Below are 25,954 nucleotides of genomic sequence, written 5' to 3'. Positions count from 1 at the left end.
GTGAAGACAGTCAGGTGGTAATATTGAGCTAACTGATTTAAATTTGATTTTATCTCATAGTGTAGATGTAGCCTGAGACATGCTGATCTGCCATTTTAATTGTAACCTATTTGGCAAGTACAGGTGAAAATAGGTGGTCTTCCATTCTAGAATCGGAGTTCTAAACCCAAAGAATTTCCCTGTAGTGATGAATTTTTCAAACTTTGGATTTCAAAAAAAAATAAAACATTGTTCCTTCACAGCAGAATGCACAGTTAAGATGTGAAATATAATTCATAACAATGAATATTTTAGTCAGTTATAGTAGTAGAAATAACTGGTTGGATGACTGTCTTTATATTTTAAAGTTATATTCTACCACCTATAAAGCTTGCAATGACATATGAAAGTTGTATTTGTACAATAAAGTACCCAGATAAATAGATATTAAAGACACAGAGATAGCCATGTTAGTCTGTATTCTATCAACACAAAAAAGTAAAGTAGCTCTTTAAAGACTAACAAAATAGTTCGTCTTTAAAGTGCTAATTGATTGATTTTTTGTTTTGATAGATATTTAAGAGTCCTCTACATCTATCATAGCTTTGAGATTGTTTAGTTAGCTCATTGATTAGATACCATTAGACAGTTTGCATATTGAATGTTAGTGCACTTTACTAATCACAGGATATTAATTTCTAACAAACTTTAAAAAGCTATTAAAGTGTTAGTTGGTTTTGAAAATTTAAGATTATCCTTCAGTTTCTACAAAGATTAAACTAAAATCTCTCTGATTGAAAAGTGCTTTGTGGTTTGAGAAGCATTTTAGTAAAAAGCGTTTGGTTGAGAAAAAGCCTAGGCATTCAAGTTAATTTAAAGAACAGGTGTTAACACTGAGGGGCCACGTCTACACGTGCACGCTACTTCGAAGTAGCGGCGGCAACTTCGAAATAGCGCCCGTCACGGCTACACGTGTTGGGCGCTATTTCGAAGTTTAAATCGATGTTAGGCAGCGAGACGTCGAAGTCGCTAACCCCATGAGGGGATGGGAATAGTGCCCTACTTCGAAGTTGAACGTCAAAGTGGGGCACGTGTAGACGATCCACGTCCTGCAACATCGAAATAGCGGGGTCCGCCATGGCGGCCATCAGCTGAGGGGTTGAGAGATGCTCTCTCTCCAGCCCCTGCGGGGCTCTATGGTCACCGTGTGCAGCAGCCCTTAGCTCAGGGCTTCTGGCTGCTGCTGCGGCAGCGGGGGATCCATGCTGCATGCACAGGGTCTGCAACCAGTTGTCGGCTCTGTGGATCTTGCATTGTTTAGTGCAAGTGTGTCTGGGAGGGGCCCTTTAAGGGAGCGGCTTGCTGTCGAGTCCGCCCTGTGACCTTGTCTGCAGCTGTTCCTGGCACCCTTATTTTGATGTGTGCTACTTTGGCGTGTAGACGTTCCCTCGCAGCGCCTATTTCGATGTGGTGCTGCCCAACGTCGAAGTTGAACGTCGACGTTGCCAGCCCTGGAGGACGTGTAGACGTTATTCATCGAAATAGACTATTTCGATGTTGCTACATCGAAATAAGCTATTTCGATGTAGCGTGCAAGTGTAGACGTAGCCAGGATGTGCACAGCATAATTAAAATGTACAAAAACCTAACAAACAGCACTACAAGAAACAACTATGGTCATATTAAAAATGATATAAGATACATAGATAACTAAAATAGATAAGCACTTCAGAGGAAGTTTATTGCAGTGGACGGACCAGTAATGGTCGCATGATCTTCCACTTTGCAGTATTAGGCTAAAATACTTGTGGTTTTTGATAAATTACATTGCTGGTTCTGAAGCGAAAGGCTGATAAAACAGCTTTGTTTGCAAGCAGCTTTTACAATCTCAACAAGCGTATCACAGGCAGTTGTTGGATCCGAAAAACAATTTGAAATCAAAGAGATAGCTAAGCAAAGAAAGAAGAGACAAAATACTGCTGGAGTGAGATGAAACGCTGGCAGATGGTGTTTGTCTTGATTTCCCTTTGAATCCTACATCTTTGTAGCTGTCAAAAGGAAGTTTGGTAATTATGAAACAACCTGTTAGTTACTTAGGTGTCTTTTTATAGAAGCTATCCTCTCATGTAGTTTCTTCTCATCTACATGTACAACATTTTCCATGTAGCACCTTAAAGACTAATAATTTATTAGTCAATGAAAAATTGTTAGTCTTTAAGCTGCAACATGACTGCTTGCTTTGTTTTGTGAAGCTGCAGACTAACGCAGCTACGCCTCTGAGACTATTTGCTATCTTCCACGTCCAGTAAAGTGGATAGGAGAATTGATTAAAAGAACTGAGGAAAAGTAGCATCTTGCCTACTGTAAAACATTGTGGGAACAAAACATGTCTAGAGGGACTGAAAGTATTTCCTTTGTTGTACAAGTGATTCTTATCTCAGAAGAACAAATATGCTAATCTCTTGATGTTGTTGTACTTTTGAATAGCTGAAAGCTTATCAAAGCCTCCTTCTGATACCTGCAAAAAAGCACTTGTTTGTCATAGAAAATTAAATGTACCCTATGTTCAGTTAGGTAAATGAGGACAGGAGTAAAGCAAATAAATATTTTACAGTAATTACAATATTCATGCATAAATCCACCTTTCCCATACTTTCTACAGAACTATAGTAAATTGAGGAAGTAGATATGCAGCATTCATTTTATATTTTCAATACACTTTGATAATACATTTTTCCTAGGATTGGCGGCTTTATATTTTAAGAGCTAAAAGTGATTATGTTGTATCAATATTTAAAATCCATCCCTTTTATCATATGAACAGTCAAAACTGAATTTTACGTCTGCTGTTGAGATTAGCTTTGTGAGGGTATTTTTTTTTTTAATTTTGCCTTTCTCCAGCCCACCTTGGCAATGTGCAATAAAAGTGCATTTTCTTTCCATGCATAATGTTTACCAACTCTGACATCTTGTTTAAAATGCTTATCTCAGCATCTTTTGCACTTTAAATGTCTTGAACTCCTTACACACACACACAGAGAGAGAGAGAGAGAGAGAAATAAAATACTGAGAGCACCTAAGTAAGCAGATGTTCCCAAGGCTTGGGAGAATTCACAGAATCTTTAATTACACTGTCAGTATCAGAATATTATTCAGTAAGTGGCAAAATTCAAAATAGCTTTAAATATTTTGCAGTTGTTCTATGTGATCAGAGGATTTCATGACTTCATAAACATAATTAGATATTCAGACATAAAAGCATTTATAGGAAATTAAACATGGGCTTCCTTTATTTTAATCTATTGCAGGTTTTTTCAACTATTTCTTTAAAAGGTAACAGAGAGGGAGCCAAGGATCTTTAAAAGGATATGAGAGATTACTAAGGGAAAGGGCTTGATCCTATAAGGAACTAAGGTTCAGATTTACTAAGGTATTCAGGTTCTTAACTTCCATTGGGTCAGAATTCCTTTGGGGATCTGTCCCAGGGTACCACTAATGCCCATTGGAATCAGTGGGCGTGAAGAGTGTTTAATGTTTGGAGGAGACTAATATTTTGCAGAATTGTACCCTCAGTCTGGAACAGGTGGGCATTCTAATCTAGTTTTAACATTGCTGTGAGTTTAATCTTGGATGACATATCTGAAGTTCTGTACGTGTTACTTGATGGCTGAAATTTAGTTGTGGTGTGTGCAAAAATTTTTCAAATGTTTTTTTTTCTGTCAACATTATAAGTGACACAATGACAACTGAAGTCAGCACCCTTTTTTAGCTTTTGTGGAGATGAATCTTCAATCTCTCTTCTTTGCTCCCCCCATCATAACATACACTTTAAGGTCCCTGCATTACATTAATCATTCCCATCACCAGTGGATATCAGACTCTAAAACTGAAAGTCTGGAAACCCGGATTCTTTTCCCAGAACTGCCAATGACATGCTATGCAGCCTTGAGTGAATCACTTCACATTTGTCTTGGTTGTCCCTGGGAATTACACTATCAGGCTCATTTTTTTCACACTTTGTGAGGGAGGCACTTGTGTGTTATTTGAACCCCCGTTCAGTGATGATTAGTCCTTTTTAAATCAGCAGGTCGGCTCACCTGCTTAAAGTTAGGGCATGCACTTGAATACTTGTGTGCCAGTTTTTTTGTTGTTCCACTTCAGGTTTTGGTTTTGTGTGCAAAATTTTGGGCACAGACATTAGCCTTTGGATGATCGTACACCTGAAATTTATTGTGTGTACATTGTGGCAGATAAACTTCTAATCATTGACTATGCAAGCACAAACCTTTGCTTGCACTTGGGTATACAGTGGTGGCACATCTGTATTTGTTGTGTTCAAAAGTGCAAGTGTGTTTGGTATGCCCTCAGTTAATTGTGCCTGCAAAGTTGGAGGATGTTCACAAATATCCCAATTCTAAAAGTTTGTCAGTGTCTCAGATGAAAGAAAGTCTCTGTGTGTGTATTCCATGTGAAATTGGCAATTGGGGTGATTTCCAGTGAAGTTTTCGCAAAGCAAAAGTGAAAGCATTAGTGGCTTCTTGTTAGAAAAGATCCCAACAGAAATGCAGCCTCCCCACCTCACCTTGGTGAGTGGAAATGCTGCAAATGACGGATTGGCCAGAGATGAAAATAGCACTTGCTTTTCGTGTTGAATGAAGGCCCCTGAGCATTTTTCTTATTTTAATTTACGAGAGCACAACTGACTTGTTGGTTTCAAGATCAATAAGCATGTGGTTGGTCGTTGAACTCAATGTTGCAATGACCAATGAGCTTATTCACAGATACCCTAACTTTGAGGTCAAAGGACACATCTAATTTCCATAAAATGGAGCACACTGCCATGTACAGTAAGACATGCAGTCTACAGAGGCTATAGGTCCCAATATGCAGTGCTCCATCTTTCCCTGGGTGAATACAGCTATGGGACCATAACATATTGTGGCTGTATTCCTTGAGGACTACATCTAAAGCCAGGTCTACTTATAGTTGTATTGGTGTAACTGTGCTGCGACTGATAAAAAATATGGAAGCCCTGTTGTGGACACAGTCGTATCATTATAAAAGAGCCTTTTACTGATATGGGGCCCTTCTGGTAGAGGAACTGTTGTATCAATGTTAACCTGTCTTATATTGTTATAACTCTTCTATTGTGGGTACAGCTGTCTCTTTAACTAGAGCCGTGTCTACACGTGCATGCTACTTCGAAGTAGCAGCACTAACTTCGAAATAGCGCCCGTCACGGCTACACGTGTTGGGCGCTGTTTTGATGTTAACATCGATGTTAGGCGGTGAGACGTCGAAGTCGCTAACCCCATGAGGGGATGGGAATAGCGCCCTACTTCAACGTTCAACGTCGAAGTAGGGAACGTGTAGTCGTTGCGCGTCCCGCAACATCGAAATTGCGGGGTCCTCCATGGCGGCCATCAGCTGAGGGGTTGAGAGACGCTCTCTCCAGGCCCTGCGGGGCTCTATGGTCACCGTGTGCAGCAGCCCTTAGCCCAGGGCTTCTGGCTGCTGCTGCTGCTGCAGCTGGGGGTCCGTGCTGCATGCACAGGGTCTGCAACCAGTTGTCAGCTCTATGGATCTTGTGCTGTTTAGTGCAAGTGTGTCTGGGAGGGGCCCTTTAGGGGAGCGGCTTGCTGTTGAGTCCGCCCTGTGACCCTGTCTGCAGCTGTGCCTGGCACCCTTATTTCGATGTGTGCTACTTTGGCGTGTAGACGTTCCCTCGCTGCGCCTATTTCGATGTGGTGCTGCACAACGTCGATGTTGAACATCGACGTTGCCAGCCCTGGAGGACATGTAGATGTTATTCATTGAAATAGCCTATTTCGATGTAGGCTTCACGTGTAGGCGTAGCTTAGATCACTACTGCTAAAGGGGTACACCTTTTTAGTGTGGGGCAAGGGCTCTGTAGTAAAGATGTGGGCATACGCGAGACCTGATGTAGAATTCAATGGGCTGCTTTTGCTCCCAAGGCTATGTGTTAGTGACCCCAAACTACTTGTCTTCCTAAGTGCCTCAAGCCCATGAGGCTGTTAGATATGTAAACACTACCTTTTGACATCGTCCTGGCAGGTCCTGTGACAAATACAGATAGTTACTGCCCGATAAAGCAGGAAGATGATGATAATTTGTTGCAGGTGAAAAACTGCATAATTACAAAAAGCAGTCAAGTAGCACTTTAAAAACTAGCAAAATAGTTTATTAGGTGAGCTTTCGTGGGACAGACACACTTCTTCAGACCATATCCAGACCAGACCAGACTCATAATTACGTGCATAATTATGTGGGTGGATTAGCAGTCAAGCTCCAGTGATGTAGATATTAGCATCTGTACCTGGGCTTTCCTATCTTGAATACAAATGTTGATATAAGAATTACCTGGATAGAGTGTATTGGGGAAGTACTAAAGCAGTGGTTCCAGCCACAGATACATTTATCAATACTGATACTCGAAGCTTTTGTAACTGTTGCTCATATATTGTGGTTAGAAAGTAGGTTCTTGTTACATAGATGGTTGTCTGAAAGCTACTTGGTTATATAATAAAGAATTTTTGTTCTAATACTTTTTTTGTTCCAACAGGAAATATGGGATGTATAAAATCAAAAAGAAAAGAGACTCTGCCTGGAGATGGGCTAGATTTGAAGAACCAACCAGTACGTAAAACTGAACGAACTATTTATGTGAGGGATCCAACGTCCAATAAACAGCAAAGGCCAGTAAGTAGATAGTTCCAGGGGAGAATTCCAATAGCAAGATCAAAGCATGACTGGCATAATTTACATCAAAAACGAAAATCATTTTTGTCTGCAATTTCACTTTGTACTGCTGTACAATTCACCATCAAAGCCCCTGGTTTACTGCTTAATAAATATTGGCTTTGCCTTCTTTTTAGTTAAAGAGGCTACTTCCTGACATGTTGTAGGGTGTTTTTATTTATTTATTTATTTGTTTGTTTGTATGTTCGATGCTTTAAGAGAATGCTGAGTGAGTCCAAGTGAGTTTGAAATAGTTCTTAAAGCATCAATATTGCAGAAGCGTGTTGCGCTTTTAAGTTCGTAAGAGCTGTAGAACACTGGAATTTTCTTACAGAAGCACCGCCTCTTTATTTTTAATGTGTAGTTTTACATTGATAAGGAATGTACTGTTGCATGTATTTACAATGCAGCAAACCTTGACCTCTCTCCAGAAACACACATGGACTGAATGGCAGCCGAATGGATACACATATGCTGTGTAGGATGAAGCCAGCCAATGGGGAACCCCTGTGTGCTGTGCTTCATCCACAGTAGCAAAGAGAGAGTATTGAGCTCATGCCAATGGTATGACTCTTGGGTTTGCTTCAGTGCAAGTCCACTGGTAAAATCCCTTTCCTAAGCAGGGGGAAACAGCATCACTTGCCAAGTATTTCTGCAGCCAGGAGGGGGAAGGATGTCATGAAATCTCCTGTGCAAATATCTGTACAAAGATCTTGGACACAGGAGAAGAGATGAACCTATAGGCATTTTCACCTTCAGCTAGCAAAATGGATGGGTTCTTACTCTTTGGTTAAAAATTAAATAATATATCAACTGTGAAGAAAACAATTAGTAGTGAACATGTTTCCCCACCTCTCCCCTTAGTTGGCCAGATCCTCAGCCAGTGTCCACTGGCAAAATTCTCAGTAGAGCTATGCTGATGTACACCAACGGGGGGTCTTGACCAGGTGTGTTTGTATGCATCACACCTCATGAACAGCAATTCTGGAAAATAAGAAAATCACGTCACAATTTTTTTAATCTTTTCCTTTCCAAAGTCTACTGCAGGGCTGCACCTTTCTACTTTGGCACCCTCAGGATCTGACCAGTGCCAAACAAGAGAATTTTCCGAACCATGGGAGGTCAATATTGTCTAGCAGCATTACCAACACCTCTGCTGCTTACTGTGCTCTTGGAAGACTGACATACTTGACTTTAAACTCTTGTGCTCTGGATAGAGCATAGGTCATCTAGAAGTCTCCTCCACTTCACTCTGTTTTTTTGGACAAAACTTATAGCTGACCCCAGAAGTACCCCAGTTTCCTTCTATCTCAGATTTTCTCCACATTGTCAGAGATCTCCCTCTTTTGCATTTTCATTACAGAATGCATTTGAGAACTTGACAGACTACGCCAGATGATGGCTTTTTGAGAGTGTGGGCTAACCATCCCCACTTCCTTCTCCCGATTTAGAACATCAAGTGGTTCTTGCCTTGCTCTGTTCCAAAGATCCTCACATTTAGGGGTAAATTATAGCGAAATAACAGCACAGAGCATGGACAGCCAGGACTGGTGGCTGTAAACACACTTGATGGGACCCCAGAAAATTTGGCCACACCCAATAAGTGGACATTCAGCTAACTAAACTTATGCTGGACCACAGATGTTTCAGACCAGAGTGTGCCAGACTACAGTGATTCACCCTGTAGAAGTAAATTAACTTTACAGAGCTGTCAAGTGATCAAAATTTTTTGATTAATCACAGTTTTTATCATACTGTTAAACGTGAATGGAATACCATTTATTTAAGTATTTTGGAGGTTTCCTATATTTTGAAATATTGGCTTGCGTTGTGGCTGGGACTTCTGCTCTCTGCCACTAATGCCTCCCTTCCCACCCAAAAGGATGGGCCTAACGCATTTAAAAAGCCATGTGTTCATTTTGTTATCAGTTAATTGGAGGTGTTACTGCAATTATCATCCCTAGTACTATTCTTAGCTTCTGAGGGCAGAACTTCACACTGATAATGCTCCATTGACCTATTAAAAAGACCTTGTCAAAAGTCAGTGCAGCAATAGGGAAGCTGTGAATTTTCCCCCTTGCTTTTCAGCTTAGTGAGGTTTGAGCTGCTGAGTTCGAAGTCTAGTTGGAACTTCTTCAATATTTACTTTATTATTTGTCTTTAAAATTGGCTAGGAAAAATAGCCACATGCTTCTTTTTAATTAAAGTGTGTGCATGCCATCTTAGAAATATAGATGATGAATCCACACCAGCTGAAGAATCTTTTGCATATGATGTATTGTTCACATAGTTAAAGATAATCATAGTGATCTACAACTGCTTAATTAAACTATTTTGTTGTAGGGAAATACAGACATGCACCTTTTACCAGGGCAGAGATTCTCTAATGAAGGTATGTTTCCATAAGATCATTAACAACTTGTGATAGTCATACGTCAACAAATATAATAGTAAGAATGTCACTTGGCTTTCTGCATTAATAGAACCGAAGGAGCATGGGGACATTGTAGTAGCCTTGTATCCTTATGATGGCATTCATGAAGATGACTTGTCCTTCAAGAAAGGAGAAAAAATGAAAGTTCTTGAGGAGTAAGTATAGTAGTGTTGGTCATTCTTTACTTTTATCTCTGGATATCACGAACTCCCTATATAGTTTTGGGTTCACATTTAAAGGAAAAGGACTCCCTTCCATGTGAAAGTGAAACTGTGTCCCCTCCTCAATCTCTATAATAGTTGGCAGCTGATTGGGTGAGAGTCATGGCACTTTGCTCTGAAGATAATCCTCTAACACGTTCTAAGATGGCTGAACGTCGGAGGGAAATGCTGTGGTTTTCCCCTTCAGCCCAGCCAGGTCCTCAGCAACACCACACAATTAACTGAATCACTTTTCATAACCTTACCTTTTGATTGCACATTGTGAATATTGTTGTTGCTGTCATATATTTCAGGCTTGGAGAATGGTGGAGAGCTAAATCTCTCTCAACAAAGAAAGAAGGCTTCATTCCAAGCAACTATGTAGCAAAAGTAAACACCCTGGAAACAGAAGAGTATGTTCTATATTTTCAGTTATTTACACTTTTTTTAAACCACCCAGCTGCATATCCTTGGCGGTAGAGAAGGAAACCCCTAACTCTTTCAAAATATTTTTCAGATGGTTCTTCAAAGACATAACCAGGAAAGATGCAGAGCGACAGCTTCTAGCACCAGGAAATAGTCCTGGAGCATTCCTTATCCGAGAGAGTGAAACATTAAAAGGTAAGCAGTGGATTACTTTGGGATTGATATCAGAGTTAATATGAACTCACCAGGATCTGAGTTTGACCCAGTATGTTCTTTGCTGGGTATATCCAGTAAATTCAGTTAGACTATGGTGAAGTCTCCAAAGGAAGTGTGGTGAGTCCTACCACTTATAATTTAAAACCTGTGTAGGCAATACAGACTAGGAATTGAGTCTGCCCTGTGAGAAATGATCTGTGTAGGCAAAGGGACAGAGCTGATGAACTAGAAGGTTTTTTTCTCTTGTTCTTACATCTGTGACTTCTAGAATGGCTTAGATGACAACTTTTGTTGTGAATAATGGTTGTCCTGTTCTCTAAAGCTCTTGAGATATCAACTCTCTCTCTAAGGCCTTGTCTACCCTATCAAGTAGTGTTGACCAAACTAATGTTGTCACTCAAAAATGAGCAAAACAAAAATCGCCGGAAGGTTTTCACACTTGCTCCCTCTGTCAGCAGGTCATACCCACATTGGGGTGTCATCATCAAGAGTGTGTGCAATGCACTATGTGGGCATGTAAACCACAGTGCAGCATTGTGGGAAAGTGGAACTGATGGCGCATCTTGGGATTCCCTCCAGCTTCTCCCGCAGCTACCTCAGCTGCCAGGAGAGGCATGATGAGGAGCTCTGTGAGCTCTCCGTGCTGAGAAATATCAAAGCAGCACAGCGGTCTCTCCTCTTCACTCCCTGCCACAGCAGTCTGGTTGGTGCTGTGTTTCTAGTGCAGGGCAGAACTGGAATATGCCAGTGATTTGCTCTTTGTTTTCCAAATGGAGCGGTTCACTCAGCTGTCAGACACTTCCTGGAGCTTTGAAAGGGAGGGGGCCCTCCCTGCATAGCAGCAGAGATCAAAACACTGAACAGAGCCATCAGGGCAGGCATTCTGGGATTATGACAGAAGCCACTTCTGTCAACGGAACAGACAGTTGTGTTTACACTGGCTCTTTCTCGACAACAAACGGAGGGAAAAAAAAAAAGTCTTAATGTGCTAGACCTTTTTGTTGCCAAAACTGGGCGTGTCTCCTGACAAAAGTTGCATTGCAGTGAGTGCGCTCTCACTGTTTTGTCACCAGGCAGTTTGTGGTGACAGAACATGGTGGTGTAGATAAGACCTAAGACTTTCAATATGGATACAGGTTATATAGTACACTTGTGGTACCCAGAGGTTGCACTCTAGGTTGAAAAAGCAAGCTAAATGTTTATAACAGAAGCTGTTATTTGTACTGAAAGGATTTGTGGAGACACTAGACTGGAGTTTTCAAAGGACCCTGAGGAAGTTAGGCATCAACATCTCATGGACTCATCTAGTCCAGTATGTTGTCCCTGGTAGTGAACTTACCTGATCCGTCAGAGAAACTTCAGGCATCCCTGCAATGGACATTTATGAATAAACTGTCAATAGGGTGCAGGCCTGGCTAGATATGCATAATTTAAACATGAAGAAGCTTCCTGATTAGGAGATAATTATGTCAACAAACTGAAAATGGAATGCTTGTGCGAAGATAAGTAAATGGGTGAGTAAGCTAAAGACAACATCTGAGCCAGGGCCATCGAAAGGGGCAGCTGTTCCAGGGCCTGGTGATTTTAAGAGGGCCTGGGTTTCCTGGCAGGCACCTCAAATTGCCCTAGGTGGCTCAGGATGGGTGGTGCAGAAGGGCTGGCTGTGCGTGGGCCAGGCCCTGCCCCGAACAGGGGCCCAGCCCTAACACCTGCCCCTTCCCCCAACCCAGGGCCCTGGCAGTTCTGTCAGCAGCCCTGATCTGAACTAGGTAAGACAAGACAGGGGGCATCCCAGGCACCGTTTGCTAAGAACAGGATAACTATGGATAGGAGAGGTTGGGAGCATAAAGATGAAAAGTAAAGCTGAATGTGTATAGTGCATGGGTGGGACATTCTGCACCAGGACTGGTTCCTGCAAAGAACCAAGACAGTCCCAAAACATGTAATGCGCTGTATAGTGAATGTAATGTGATTTGTAAATACATAGAAAGACGGGGTGTTTGGGTAACCTGAACCCTACTGCTGTGCTTAACCCTGATCAATTCAAGTGTGGTTTGTATGCCAATAAAGAAACCACAGTGACAAGTTTAGAGTCCAGCTGAGGTCCTGGACACGTGAAGATCTTGTGAAGCCCCCTCCTTGCTGGTCTATCTGCAGCATCCAGAGGCTCAAGGCACACAGATTCCTTGTGTTGGCCCTCATGCCAGAGTGAATTTCAGCCTGTGTATCCATTAGTGAGCTGGGCTAATCCTGTAGTTCACAGCACATGGCCCTACTGAAGGCAATGGGACTATCCCGGGAATAGGAATAGCCATGTAACCATTGGCACAACTGAGCCTCAGAATGTTACCAGAAAAGAGAGCGTCTTAGCATCTCCATCTGCTCTGAGGAAGAAAAGTCTGACAGAAAATTAGCTTTCTGGATAGATTTAGTACCAGCAACAGAGGTTGCATCCTTGAGCCAGTCATTTCGGATGATTGCAAAATGCTTCTTGGAGTTAATAGAAACAGGCCAAAAAAATAACGTTTGTTACATATATTGAAATATAGCAATGTGTGCAATATAGGTGCCCTATCTACTAAGCAAAATTTTTGTTTATCCATAGGCAGCTATTCCTTGTCCATCAGGGACTGTGATCCACAGCACGGTGATGTTATTAAGCACTACAAAATAAGGAGTCTAGACAATGGAGGATATTACATCTCTCCAAGAATTACATTTTCCACCATCAATGAGATGATCAAGCATTACCAAAGTAAGTTAAATCCATTACTTGGGCAATTGAACAGTAGGCATTGTGTTCATTAAAGCAAATAATCAAGATGCTTTGTTGCTCTATTTCAAGTTTTTCCATATTTCTTATTTTTAAAAAAAAGAAAAAAAATCCAAGCACTGTGAGATGAATATTATGAAAGACAAGCAGAGATCAGAGCCTAAAGAAAGCTGTTGGTAACATTTGCCTTGATTCTGACCTTTATATGAGCCCGTGTAAATGAAGAGTAACGCCATATGAGTCCATGTCTGTTACATCAGTGTGAAACTGGTACTAGGAGATAATCAGGCCCAGTGGGAATAAATGCTGTTTTTCTAAGTGTAGTATGTGGCTGCTTTGATATGCTGGAATTTTAAATATTTGTTATACATAAATGCCTTCCAGGATGGTATTTGGAGATGTATGTGAAAACAAATCTACAATATAATTTTCTTGTGCCAACAGTGACATTTTTTTGTGAGTGACTGTGGTGGGAAAGCAAAATTCCCATTGACTTTAAAGGGAGCAGGATTGGATCTGTAAACAGTAACCTCTTTTGAAAATGTGTGTGACTGTTAAGTGCAAAAGTGACTTTTTGTTGTTGGTACTTCTTGTGGTCAGGAAAAAGGAAATTTTGGGCCCATTTTTGTAGCTGAAAAAATACCAGGTTGAGATTTTCAAAGCCACACTGGGGGTTTAGGGATACAATTTGGATTACATTTTAATTTATGATGTCTGCTAAATTCCTTGCAGTGGCTTGAAAATCTCAACCCCGCTTTATTACATTTTTTTGTCTTTCTAATTGTGCAGTAACCGGAGAACTAGTTATTATCTATTTAGTGTGTGTTGGCGGGGGTTGGGGGCAGCTACTGCATAATTTAAGAGCTGCACAGAATGTAACAAACTACTAGGTACAATCCTGATGTTTATTAAAGACCAGTGTCAGCTTTTCCATTACCTAGATTTCACAGGATTGGAGCCAATATTTCCTCTAAAGGGAAAAAGAGAGAACACATCAGCATCCTCTACCAAGCAGTATTTAGAATACAAATTGTGTAGACTACCTACCTCTCTGCCTTTTGGTTGCAAGCTAACTAAATCACGCTCTTTAACATTCTGAGCCAATGTACTTTATTAATTAATGTCATCAAATTCTCTGCTACTGTATCCAGAACTCTCCTATCTTAAAAGGTAGCATGGTCTAGTGGCCTGAACATAGGACTCAAATCAAGAAACTTGAGTTCTAACCCATGCTTTTTTTGTAGAAAAAGAGGTGCTGGTACTCTCCCCCTGGGAGAGAAGGTTGGGGGGTGAGGTCCGCAGCCCTGCAGCTGGGATCTGCCTAGGGCGCAGAGCCCTGTTGGGAGCCCCATCCTTGGGAACCCCAGCTTAGGGGAACATTAATTTATTTTAGTGGAGGTGCCGGTGCGTACTGGCATGTACCGCCACAAAAAAGCCGTGGTTCTAAGTGTAGCTATAGTATAGACTTCCTTTGAGAACTTGTGCAAGTTTATATAATTTCAGATTCAGATACCGAAGATTAGACACCTTAATAAAATGAATCTGTGCTTTCAGAAATGCTGGCCGAAGTCAATGGAAGTGACATGTACTCAGAACTTCCAATTTGAATCACATATTTTGCTAATCAATCAGACCTGTTTTTCACTTAAGCAATATTTCCTGTTCTGTCTTCATTAACATACCACCAGAAGTTAGAACGTACATTTTATTTAACTTGGAGCTGTTTACCTTCCGTGCCCTGTTGAAGTGAAAAAAGCAAATCGAATGATGATAGGAGCAACAACAATCTAGGATCACACATACGCACAAATTGTCTCTAGAATTCAAGAAATATCAAATCCCAGTATGTGAAGGTAAAGGTAGTATGAAGAGTGTGGTGAAATGGGTGCACATCTGCAGTTGCACATGCTTTACTGTAGGTATGCAAATTTAGTGCAGTTATAAAGTGCAATGGATTTTATACTTTGTTTTTCTTTTGCAAAACAGAGCAGTCAGATGGTTTATGCAGAAAGCTGGAGAAACCATGTGTTAGTCCAAAACCCCAAAAACCTTGGGATAAAGATGCCTGGGAGATTCCACGGGAATCAATTAAATTAGTGAAGAAACTTGGAGCTGGTCAATTTGGAGAAGTCTGGATGGGTAAGTTTGAGTCTGGTTTGCTTAGCACTTTGCAAAGGATCTTTAAATATTCAAAATATCACCGAAATATAACTGTGCACTTTTAAGGATCCACATTCATTTGTGTTGTTATGACTTAGATTTCACTGGAGTAACAGCAGAGATGTATTTGGCCCAATATATATTTTTGTAATCAGCACTTTAAGTTTCATAATTGCCCTGTCATGGGGAAAATTGGGAGGGGCCCAATGGGCAGTCAAACTGCTTGTGAAATTTTCTCCAGTAGTTTTTGTGGTGGGTGAGCTTCCCTATGGAAGAAACAAACACTGTAGGGCTATGCAAATGATGTATATTACCCGTGGTCAGGCTTTTTCCACTATACTTTTCCACAAAAAGAGGAGCTCTGTAGGAGGAAAGATTCGCCAGAGTAGCTCTATCAGAAAACTCTCCTGGTTCAAAAAAAACTACCACTCATACTGTGGCAGAGGAGGAAAGCAACTCTGATACAGCAGCTCCCCAAGTGAAATAAGCTATATCATCAGAATAACTTTTATGCCAGCAGTGCATCTACGCTGTGGGAAATGTCACCAGGAACAAAATACACGCTCCTAACCAACATTCCTGGAAAAGTTTTCTACTGTAAACCTTGTCTGAGCCTCAGCCCCACATGTGTTCATGCATTTGTTCTTCCTTTTTCCTTCTTCCTCTAAATTCAAATGCAGTTCTGTGCCCTGTGTAAATTGCCATTTTATTTGGTGTGTGTGTGTGGGTGAGTAAAATATAGTTTAGAAAATTTATGACAGTATAAATAGGGAATTGCTGAATTTCACAGAGTTTGTGCTTTGTCAAGTTCAAGGAAGGACTGAATTTTACACACACATGTTCTCTGTAGTGGTGGTGTAGCTGGGTTGGTCCCAGGATATTAAAAGCACAAGCTGGGTGAGGTAATTTATTTTGCTTTTTAAGATAACTTCTGTTGGTGAGACACAGGGTTGAAAGCTTCTCTCTAACCAGCAGAAGATGATTCATAAAAAGATACTTACCCACCTTGGCACAAGTTACATTAGTCACTGCACACAGCACTCCATTCTTCCACACATGCACATAGCAGTGTAGGCTACAGTAACTTTTTGCATTAGACTCTGTAGTAAGCATATTTCTTTTGTTTATATAATACTAGCAGATTTACCCAGCGTTGCTTGAGTCCTTACCTCAGTTAAGTGGTGGGGGGTGGTTGTTTTGTTTTTTTGGGGGGCGGGAGGGAGGTATGAGGAAAATGTACATGCCTTATTTAAACTGTTGTATTTTTCAAAAATACAGGGTTGTTTTTCTTAATTATTTTAGTAATTTTTTTGAAAAATGGGAATTCTGTGAAGTGTATTTTTTTCTTTCTCCCTATTTACTCTCATCATAGTCAGCAGATTTGTGAATAATCCACTGCAGTATTGTTTCACCTTGGGTTCCAAAAGTTAGAATGTTTGATGCTCCGAAAGCATGACGCTTACTATCCCTTCCACAAATGTTTAGCATTAATTATGACACCCCTGGTTATTCCTGCTATCTGTGTAAATATACAGTTTTTTTTTTTCTTGGCCTCATAGACTTCCTGTGGCAACAAGTTCTACTGTCTACATGTATGTAAAGAAATTCACTTTTGGCAATTCTGAATTTTCCACCTTTTTTTAATTTCACTTTTTGTTTCCTTGCTTCTGTGCTGTGAGAACAGAAATTCCTGACCTACCTTTTCTACACCATTCACTATTTTATACACTTATTTTCTTTCGTATTCATCTCCTCTGAGGAGAAAACCAATTCAGTCTTTGTCTCTCTCTTTAAAAGTCATCACACTTTTTCCCTCTTCACTTTCATAGGTCATCTTTAAAGAATAACTGTTTTAGAATGTTTTTAAAAACAAGACCCTGTAGACAACTTTGATGGTGCTAATATAAGGTGGGTACATAACTGGCTGAATAACCATTCTCAGATAGTAGTTATTAATGGTTCTCAGTCATATTGGAAGGGCATGACAAGTGGGGTTCTACAGGGATCTGTTTTGGGACTGGTTCAATATCTTTGTCAATGATTTAGATATTGACATAGAGAGTATGCTTATGAAGTTTGCAGCTGGGAAGGGTTGCAACTGCTTTGGAGGATAGGGTCATAATTCAAAAAGAACTGGACAAATGATCTGAGGTAAACAGGATGAAGTTTAGTAAGGATGAATGCAAAGTACTTTACTTAGGAAGGAACAATCAGCTTCATACATATGGAATGGGAAGCGACTGTCTAGGAAGGAGTACTGTAGAAGGAGAGTTAGGGGTCATAGTGGACCGCAAGCTAAATAAGAGTCAAGAGTGCAATGTTGTTGCAAAGAAAAAAAAAAAAAGCAAACATGATTCTGGGGTGCATTAACAGGACTTCAGTGAGCAAGACATGAGAAGTCATTCTTCCACTCTACTCCGCACTGATTAGGTCTCAACTGGAGTGTTGTGTCCAGTGTTGGACACCATATTTCAAGAATGATGTAGACAAATTATAGAAGGTCCATAGAAGAGCAACAAGAATGATTAAAGGTCTAGAGAACATGAGCTAGGAGAGAAGACTGAAAGAACTGGGCTTGTTTAGTTTAGAGAAGAGAAGAGTTAGAAGGGGTCATTGTAGTGGTTTTCAAGTACCTACAAGAGGGTTACGAGGAGGAGGGAGAAAAATTGATCTCCTTGGCTTCTGAGGGTAGAACAAGGGACAATAGGCTTAAACTGTAGCAAGGGAGCATTGGGATGGGCATTAGGAAAAACTTCCTAACTATTAGGGTGGAATAAAATTGCCTAGGGAGGTTGTGGAATCTCTATCAGTGGAGATACTTAAGAGCAGGTTAGACAGACATCTATTGGGGATGGTCTATGATGCTTGATCCTGCCCTGAGGGGACTGGACTTGATGACCTCTTGGTCCCTTCCAGTTCTAGTGTTCTATGATTCTATTACAATGCATTTCTGAGCAAGTGTAGCTTGAAAGCTTGCCAGGAGGCATAAAGACAGGCCAGAGTGACTCTAGCCATCCAAAATAGAAAAACAGTCTGATAGGAATGTACTGTTTGAAATGTCGTTTGTTTGGAAATGGTATGCGTATATGTAAAAGTAAAGCCACACGATCTGCATGAAGCCATGGGTATGACGTCCTTAATAGTCAATCAGAAAGCTCTAACTCAGATATTTTTAATCTTTGATGAAAGAACACCCTACTTGTGTTCCGTTTATTTATCTGTATTCTATGTTATGACTGAATACAGCTTTCATCTTCTTCCTTGGGAGAAAGCTTCAGAAGGCCTATGAGGGTCATGAGTGTGGCTTTCTCACTATTTAAAACAAGGGTCTGTTATTGTGCGCTTTTTTCCCCCCTATGGAATATAACAAGTCAATAAATTTTGTGACTGATGCTGAACTACTATAGGAAAACCAGGGTGGTATGCTGTCATCTGTTGAAATTGAAGCTAATGTCAGGAAGTTACTAGTTCTGCATACACATGCACAAAACTTTCAAAGGGGGTGTTTCTGGTTCAAGATGTTTCCTCTTGTTTATGTGATGATCTTGACGTCTAAATTGGGCTTAACATTTTCCTCTGTGGATTGTTGTTGCGTTATGTGGGAAATTACTGTGCTGTGAAGTCGAGCAGCATGTTTCCTCTTACTTTCTGCATCTTTTCTGAAGCTAGAGAAGCTGATTTGCATGGTGGGGATCCTTTGTGGTTGTGTGTGTTTAATCTTAGAATGGACAAAATTATAGCTGGAAAAGACTGATTAGGGCAGGACTGTAGTAAAAATAACCACCCGCAGGCAGACTCGAACCTCTACAGTTTGAACTAAAAGCCAGGTGCCTCTCAGCTAAGGCTGTTGAGAAAACTCCTTCATTCTCTGTGCAAGTGGTTTAGGTGCCCTTACATGGGATAGTGAACTACAGCTAGGTGTGGGGCTACATAAGCACCACAGCCACATTAGTTAATATTCAGCTCCTTAACTTTTCCATTTCATTGTACAATGGTGTTTATAGATAACATGGCTATATTCTTTCAATGATTAATTACTTCTGCCTTTATGGAACAAAGATTATTCTTTTAAGCAACACTATGTAATAGTTGTTAATCAAGCCATAGATTGTAGTTTCTGATGAGCTTTCTGTTAGCAGAAGGAGTGTAACTAGTTTCATAGTTACAGAAGGGTGGAAGTGAAGAGAGAATATATGAGAGAGAAAGAAATTACATCTGATAGTAGCAGTACAGTTATGGGTCTCTCTTCAGTCTTCCTTTTTTCACAAGTTTATAGTTGAGCAGTAAAAATTCCCAGTGCGTTTGAAACTTGGTATAAAAGGATTCATGTACTACTTCTTTTGGGATTAAAACAAGTTGACTTGGCTCATAGGACACCTCAAAACACATAGGGATAGTTTATTTTGAATATGTACGTGAGGGTACATATTCTTTTTCTTTTGCTCTCTATGGCTACATCTGCACTGCAGCCCTATTTTGAAGAATCTATTCCGGAATAGCTATTCTGAAATACACACAAAAATATTCTGCTAAACACGACAATGTATTTCAAAATAGCACTTAGCTAAAATAAGATATGTAGTCTGCACACATAGTGCCTATTTTGAAATAACTGTTTCAAAATAGGTGCTGTTAAGACAGGGAATAGCGCTTATTTCTGACTTGTGTCCCAAGACACTCTGACATTAATAACTGAGCAAAAGAGTTCTCAGCTAGACCAACAGAAAATGACATAAAAGGAGTCCTCAAAGTTTATTTTATGAATGAGACACATTTTGCTTGCATCTCAGGTTTAAAGGTAGTCTGGATGAGAATGTTTGTTTGTCTGCAGTACTGCTCTCTTCTTGCCTCTCTTTTTCTTCGACTATTAAAGAAAGTCCTTACTGATTTCCTTTCAGCTAGTCGCTTCTTCTGCAATTTTGGACATTTGGACCGCGCTGCTCTCCTCTGTGAAGCTTATAGAAACAGATCATTGTTTTGACACTACGCAGTCTGGCCATCCTCATTTGCTCCTGCTTGTAGTCATATGAGTTGTAGCCACGTTTTACACCTCGGGAGTGATTATTAATGGATTGCCAGAGAGTATGTAGTAACTTTACTAGACCAAGGAAGGAAGTCATGTGGTAATGATTATATTTATATTTGATTCTTGCCTTTTATGAGCCATCCAAGGTGGGTGGAAGATGTTGCTAGCTGAAAGGAAATTATCAGTAAGAAGGTTTCTATTCTGCAGTCCAGTGTGTCTAATGTTTCTGGAAACTAGCCATTAGTGAAAAAAGAAGAAGAAAGGGCAATGAACCGAAAGTCTCATCTTGTAAAAAAAAAAAAAAAAAAAAGAAACACCCCTCATTTTTCTGTGCTTGCTCAAAAGTCTCTAATATTTCTGGGCCACCACCTACAGCACATTCTCACCAAAGAAGACCTCTGCAGCAGATTGACGGACCACTTTATAGAGTTCACTTAAGGAAGGTGTTAGCTGTAGATCAGTTGGCTGCTTTGCAATTTTCCAGAAAAGATGCCCTTACTTGTTTTACTCTGGAGGTTAACTTCATGTGTGTCTCAATCCTTATGGGACGGGAACCGCTGATGTTAGGTTTCCACAAGATATAGTCTGATCTGTCCAGTGATGGAAGAGTTGGAAGTGCTGTGCCCTTGGCATTTTGGATAGAAGGACTTAAACAGGCCGCCCAATCTTCTTGTGGATTCAGTATGCTGGAGAGATTTTCAACACTTTTTTGATATCTAAGATTTCATATCTGTTGTGCCCACATCCAGAAGATATTTTCTTCTGTATCAGATTGTGGTCTTTGGCACCTTAGAGCTGTGTCTACACGTGCACACTACTTCGAAGTAGCGGCACTAACTTCGAAATAGCGCCCGTCGCGGCTACACGCGTCGGGCGCTATTTCGAAGTTAACTTCGACGTTAGGCGGCGAGACGTCGAAGTCGCTAACCTCATGAGGGGATCGGCATAGCGCCCTACTTCGACGTTCAACGTCGAAGTAGGGACCGTGTAGACGATCCGCGTCCCGCAACGTCGAAATTGCCGGGTCCTCCATGGCGGCCATCAGCTGGGGGGTTGAGAGATGCTCTCTCTCCAGCCCCTGCAGGGCTCTATGGTCACCGTGGGCAGCAGCCCTTAGCCCAGGGCTTCTGGCTGCTGCTGCGGCAGTTGGGGATCCATGCTGCAGGCACAGGGTCTGCAACCAGTTGTAGGCTCTGTGTATCTTGTGTTGTATAGTGCAACTGTGTCTGGGAGGGGCCCTTTAAGGGAGCGGCTTGCTGTTGAGTCCGCCCTGTGACCCTGTCTGCAGCTGTGCCTGGCACCCTTATTTCGATGTGTGCTACTTTGGTGTGTAGACGTTCCCTCGCAGCGCCTATTTCGATGTGGTGCCGCGCAACGTCGAAGTTGAACATCGACATTGCCAGCCCTGGAGGACGTGTAGATGTTATTCATCGAAATAGCCTATTTCGATGTTGCTTCATCGAAATAGCCTTTTTCGATGTTGCTACATCGAAATAAGCTATTTCGATGTAGGCTTCACGTGTAGACGTAGCCTAGGAGAGTGGTGACTGGAAGATGTTTCCCTTCCCCACTTGCCTGTGGTCGATGGAAACTCTCTTCCTCAGCCCACTTGCTCCAACTCAGGGTGGAAGTGTATGCAATTTTGATCATAGAGCAGGGTGGAGGTCCCTCAGGATTTCCTTCATTCCTTCAAGCAACTTGCTTCCTCTGTGAAGGTTAGGAGAGAAAGCAGCACCTGTGAAGGCTGGTCTATATTTCCTTGTCTGAGGGAGAAAGGGAGGGATAGTTTTGCCACATAGCCAGCCTCCACCTTTTCCCCACAAAATAGGGCGTCTGTGAATTGGCTAAGTGCAGTATCTGCTTAGAGCGATTGTCCATCTGCCAGGGCCAGGGCCAGAGGTGGCATTATTGCTAGGGAGAGGGTTTTTTTTTTTTTTTTTTTTAAAGTGAAGATGAGGTCAGGATGATCCTTGACCTTTGAGATCTTCCAGCCAGGAGAGATGCTCCTGCAAAGCAGGTAACTGCCAGGGATACAGAGAAGGGTTTCAAAATCATTTTTGAGAGTAGACTCCGTTTTCCTTTGTGGGGTCCTTAGTGTAAAACTCCTTGTTAGTGAATAGCCATACCCCTGGGGAGGGAGGCTAGAGTAGCATCAACCTTCGATGTGTCAGCAATGGACCCTTTGGCTCTTGAACATTACGTACCCTGCAGTCATTTTTGCTAATATGCTTGTCTCTTCATTCCTAATTGGTCCCTCAAAGAGGTAGAAGGCATATTGCAATCTGAGGGCAGGATCTTAAGGGGAGATCTTAAGGCTCTTATTTTCAAGAGCCTCCTTGGGTTTCACAGCCAATTTACCTTCCTCAGTGGAATAGGACGTGGAGAAATCCAAGCACTAGTATCTTTGCATATTTATTACACCTTTTCTTCCCCCGTTTAGCTGTTCTAACTTTCGAAGCAAAGAAGTTCTGCCGCAGTGTTAGTGAGGCGTTTTATTGCCTTGCTGTCTTTTAGGCCTGGACCCCTCAAGTGGTCTGTCGCAGCATTCTCCCCACTGGTCCCATTGAGAGCAAGTCCTGTGTTTTAGGAGGAAGAGATTCAGGTTGATGAGAAGCCCTTTTTCTTTGCTCATAGTGCACATAACCCACTTGAAGATGTGGCAGGGTGGGAGAGACAGGTGGCTATAGGAGCTATATGAGTCCCTCTTCTTTGTTGCTGACTAGAGTGGTCAGAAGTCTCTTCCTCCTCCACGCTGGGATTCTGAGTCATTTTCTCTTCTGGTAGATTTGCAGCTCCCTCGGTGGGTCTCAGACCTCTTCCTATGAGGCCCCGGGGTTGCAAATCGGACTGAGTTAGAAACTAATGACTGTGTGCAGGCTAGGCACAATTCACCCATTGCTGAGCCTGGGAAGGCTGCATCCGGTGTGGTGAGAACTGATGAATTGGACCCAGGATTTCTTGGCCACTCCGCTGTGCCTGCACAAAGCTGAGGAGCCAGCAGGGAAGTGCTGCAGCTGAGGCTGAGGGAGTGTTAAATCTCCGAAGGCTTAAGGGATCCTTGGGTGTTGGGGGAACGGGAGAGAAAGTGGGGGAAGACTGCTGAGAAGGAAGAACACTGCTCCTCACAGCCCAAAGACAAGCTTAAAAAATAAAACAGAAGGTGTAAGGACAGGAGCAAAAAGAACTATTGCTCTTGGCTGCTGTGGAGTCAGAGAACCGGGCAGCAAGCATGAGGTGGCATGGCTACCCCAAAACACTGACCTACCCTTGTGTGTGCTGCACAGAGGAGAACACCCCATGTCCAGAACAGTGGGGAATGCTGGGCTGCAGGAAATAGGCTGAGCCACAAAAATGCCTTTACTAAAATGAAGAATTTGAAAAATGTACCAGCAAAACTTATTGGCACATCTGCTGAAGCAGTGTAAAATTTCTTGTTTTCTGTGCAAAGATGTGGGGGTTTGTGACAAATGTCTGATTGCAACTTAAAAGAGGGAAGAAAGTTTGGCATTAAAGCAGGAACTTCTTTTCTCCGTCTTCTTTGCATTTGTTTATAGACGGTTGCAAAGAAAAGTGGGTGATCACTAGTATCCTAACAAGACACCCTGCAGTGTACATTAGACCTCGAAGCAGATAAACGTCAATCAGTGCAGATGGTGGACGAGGGCCCAGCCTAGCAGAAAGTTTGCTGGGGGTAGGAAGAAAGAAGGAGTTTTGGTTAAAATAATTTGCATTACAATCTCTGCCAGAGAACTTCCTTGAGAGTCTCTAATGGACATTAAATCTGCTGTCACTTGGGACAGGCTTTAAGGAAAGGCAGAAGTGGAATGGCCACCTGCCACCCTCACTATAGACACATAAAGGTTCATGCAAATTCAGGTTGGCTGTGCACAGCAGTTTTGGCTGCTCTGCATCTGTGCTAGATATGTAATACCAAGAAAGTATTTTTTTTGTACTGTGGTAGTGCCTCACAAATCTAGTCATGGACCCAGAACGTTGTGTTAGGCACTGTGAAAACACAGAATGAGAACGTTGTGTTAGGCACTGTGAAAACACAGAATGAATAGTTGGTTTCGGCTCCATATGATGTCACTGGGTTGTACCAATCCAAACCTGAGGTCCTTGTATAATCTAATGTAAAGTGTGTATCATAGCACATTCTGTGCCGACTACATAGGTTACAGGCTGTAAAGTTGACCTGTAGTGGTTCAAGAGCCTAAGCGTAGCCTCAGAGCAGATGGTTAGTTAGCAGGTCACAGCTCCAAACTTGGTGTGAACACTTTTGCTCTGCTTCCCTGTGGTTCCTGTTACTGCAGGAAGTACTGGGGGGCCCAATCACTGCTGCCATTCCCACGCCAGCTCCTCCACAACCCCTGTAATCCCCAAGGCTACGTCTACACGTGCCCCAAACTTCGAAATGGCCATGCAAATGGCCATTTCGAAGTTTACTAATGAAGCGCTGAAATGCATATTCAGCGCTTCATTAGCATGCGGGCGGCAGCGGCGCTTCGAAATTGACGAGCCTTGCCGCCGCGCGGCGCGTCCAGACGGGGCTCCTTTTCGAAAGGACGCCACCTTCTTCGAAGTCCCCTTATTCCCATGAGCTCACGGGAATAAGGGGACTTCGAAGTAGGTGGCGTGCTTTCGAAAAGGAGCCCCGTCTGGACGCGCCGCGCGGCGGCAAGGCTCGTCAATTTCGAAGCGCCGCTGCCGCCCGCATGCTAATGAAGCGCTGAATATGCATTTCAGCGCTTCATTAGTAAACTTCGAAATGGCCATTTGCATGGCCATTTCAAAGTTTGGGGCACGTGTAGACACAGCCCAAGGCTGCATCCCGCCAGGGCTGGGATTCCAAGGGGTGGTTGGAGAGGGCCACACAGTGGCGGAAAGGGGTGGGGCTGGGGCAATGGGAAGGACAGCCCCCTGGCCTGCCCGTACTCCTGCACCAGATTGCACAATTGCTCCGGCTGGGGATGGCCCATGTACTGGGAATTTGAGATCTCTGCCTTAGATTATGAAGTCCTCAAATGCTACCATGTAACTACCTCAGGTAGATGACAAAGGAACCCTGACTGAACACACTGTGGAAAAATTAAGCTTCTACCTTGTCGTGGAAGAGTCCACAAATATTCAGGATTATCAGGAGCAAGGATTTAGCTCTGGGAGTGTGAAGGGGAAACACCCGCTGGCTTTAATGGAAGCAGAATAAGAAAATCTTTTTCACATGCAACTGCTGCATATGTAGTAGTTGATGTTACAAGATCAGTCCTATATATGAAACCAGAGCCTGTTATAAAATGAATACGCAGCATGATGATCATCTTTATTAGTGCATATTAAAACAAGCACTGTAAGTTTACAGTCTGAAGTACATGGGAGTTCAAAGAAGACACATACCCTCATTACATAGATCTAAATATTTGCATTGAATCCCAGCATTTGGGGTCAGACTTCAGGTAACACAGAACTAGGGGAGATTAAAGCAAGCAGTGTGATATTTAAATTTAGTACAAATATTGGGCCCTTAGGTAAAAAATAAAATGAATGAATGAAAGTCTGGATCTTTTGAGATAAATGGGAAAAACTATTGATTTTAAATTGGTGAAAATGTCATCTGAATTGTATGATACTTTTGAAGCACTGTTCATTCCCCCTACCCTTTCCTCCAGCCCTCTGAAACCCTCACTTCCAACTCAGAGCTCCCTCCCACACCCCAAACTCTTCATTTCTGTCCCCACCCCAGAGCTCACACCCCATCCCCAGCTGGAGACCTCGTGCCCTCCTGCATCCCAGCCCCCAATTTTGTGAGCATTCCAGTCCCACCCCACAACTTCCGTACTCAGATGTGGCCCAAAGGCCAAAAAATTGGCCCACCCGACCCCTACAAATAGAAACTTGTAGGAACCAGTTGAGAAGTAATACATGAAATAGTATCAGATCTCCTAAATCAGCGGTGGCTAACCCGTGGCTCTCAAGCCGCATGC

General features: G+C 42.1%; 1 protein-coding gene across 2 annotated transcripts in view; it reads left to right on the top strand.

The window, feature by feature from the left end:
• LYN (LYN proto-oncogene, Src family tyrosine kinase) overlaps nt 1–25,954 on the top strand; it is an 80,615-nt gene that overhangs the window by 23,681 nt on the left and 30,980 nt on the right. Inside the window, exons 2-8 of one of the 2 annotated variants that reach the window (XM_074987168.1) lie at nt 6,563–6,636; nt 9,082–9,130; nt 9,222–9,327; nt 9,687–9,785; nt 9,890–9,993; nt 12,620–12,769; nt 14,774–14,926. In XM_074987168.1, coding sequence (XP_074843269.1) covers nt 6,568–6,636; nt 9,082–9,130; nt 9,222–9,327; nt 9,687–9,785; nt 9,890–9,993; nt 12,620–12,769; nt 14,774–14,926 — 730 coding nt within the window. In that variant the 5' untranslated portion in view covers nt 6,563–6,567. Of the gene's footprint in view, nt 1–6,562; nt 6,700–9,081; nt 9,131–9,221; nt 9,328–9,686; nt 9,786–9,889; nt 9,994–12,619; nt 12,770–14,773; nt 14,927–25,954 lie in introns of both variants that reach the window. The other variant, XM_074987167.1, reaches the window with a different exon arrangement.

The sequence above is a fragment of the Carettochelys insculpta genome, chromosome 2, assembly GCF_033958435.1.
Source record: "Carettochelys insculpta isolate YL-2023 chromosome 2, ASM3395843v1, whole genome shotgun sequence".
NCBI lineage: Eukaryota > Metazoa > Chordata > Testudines > Carettochelyidae > Carettochelys > Carettochelys insculpta.
Note: the sequence above shows the minus strand (reverse complement) of the source record. Positions and strands in the feature narration are given on the sequence as shown.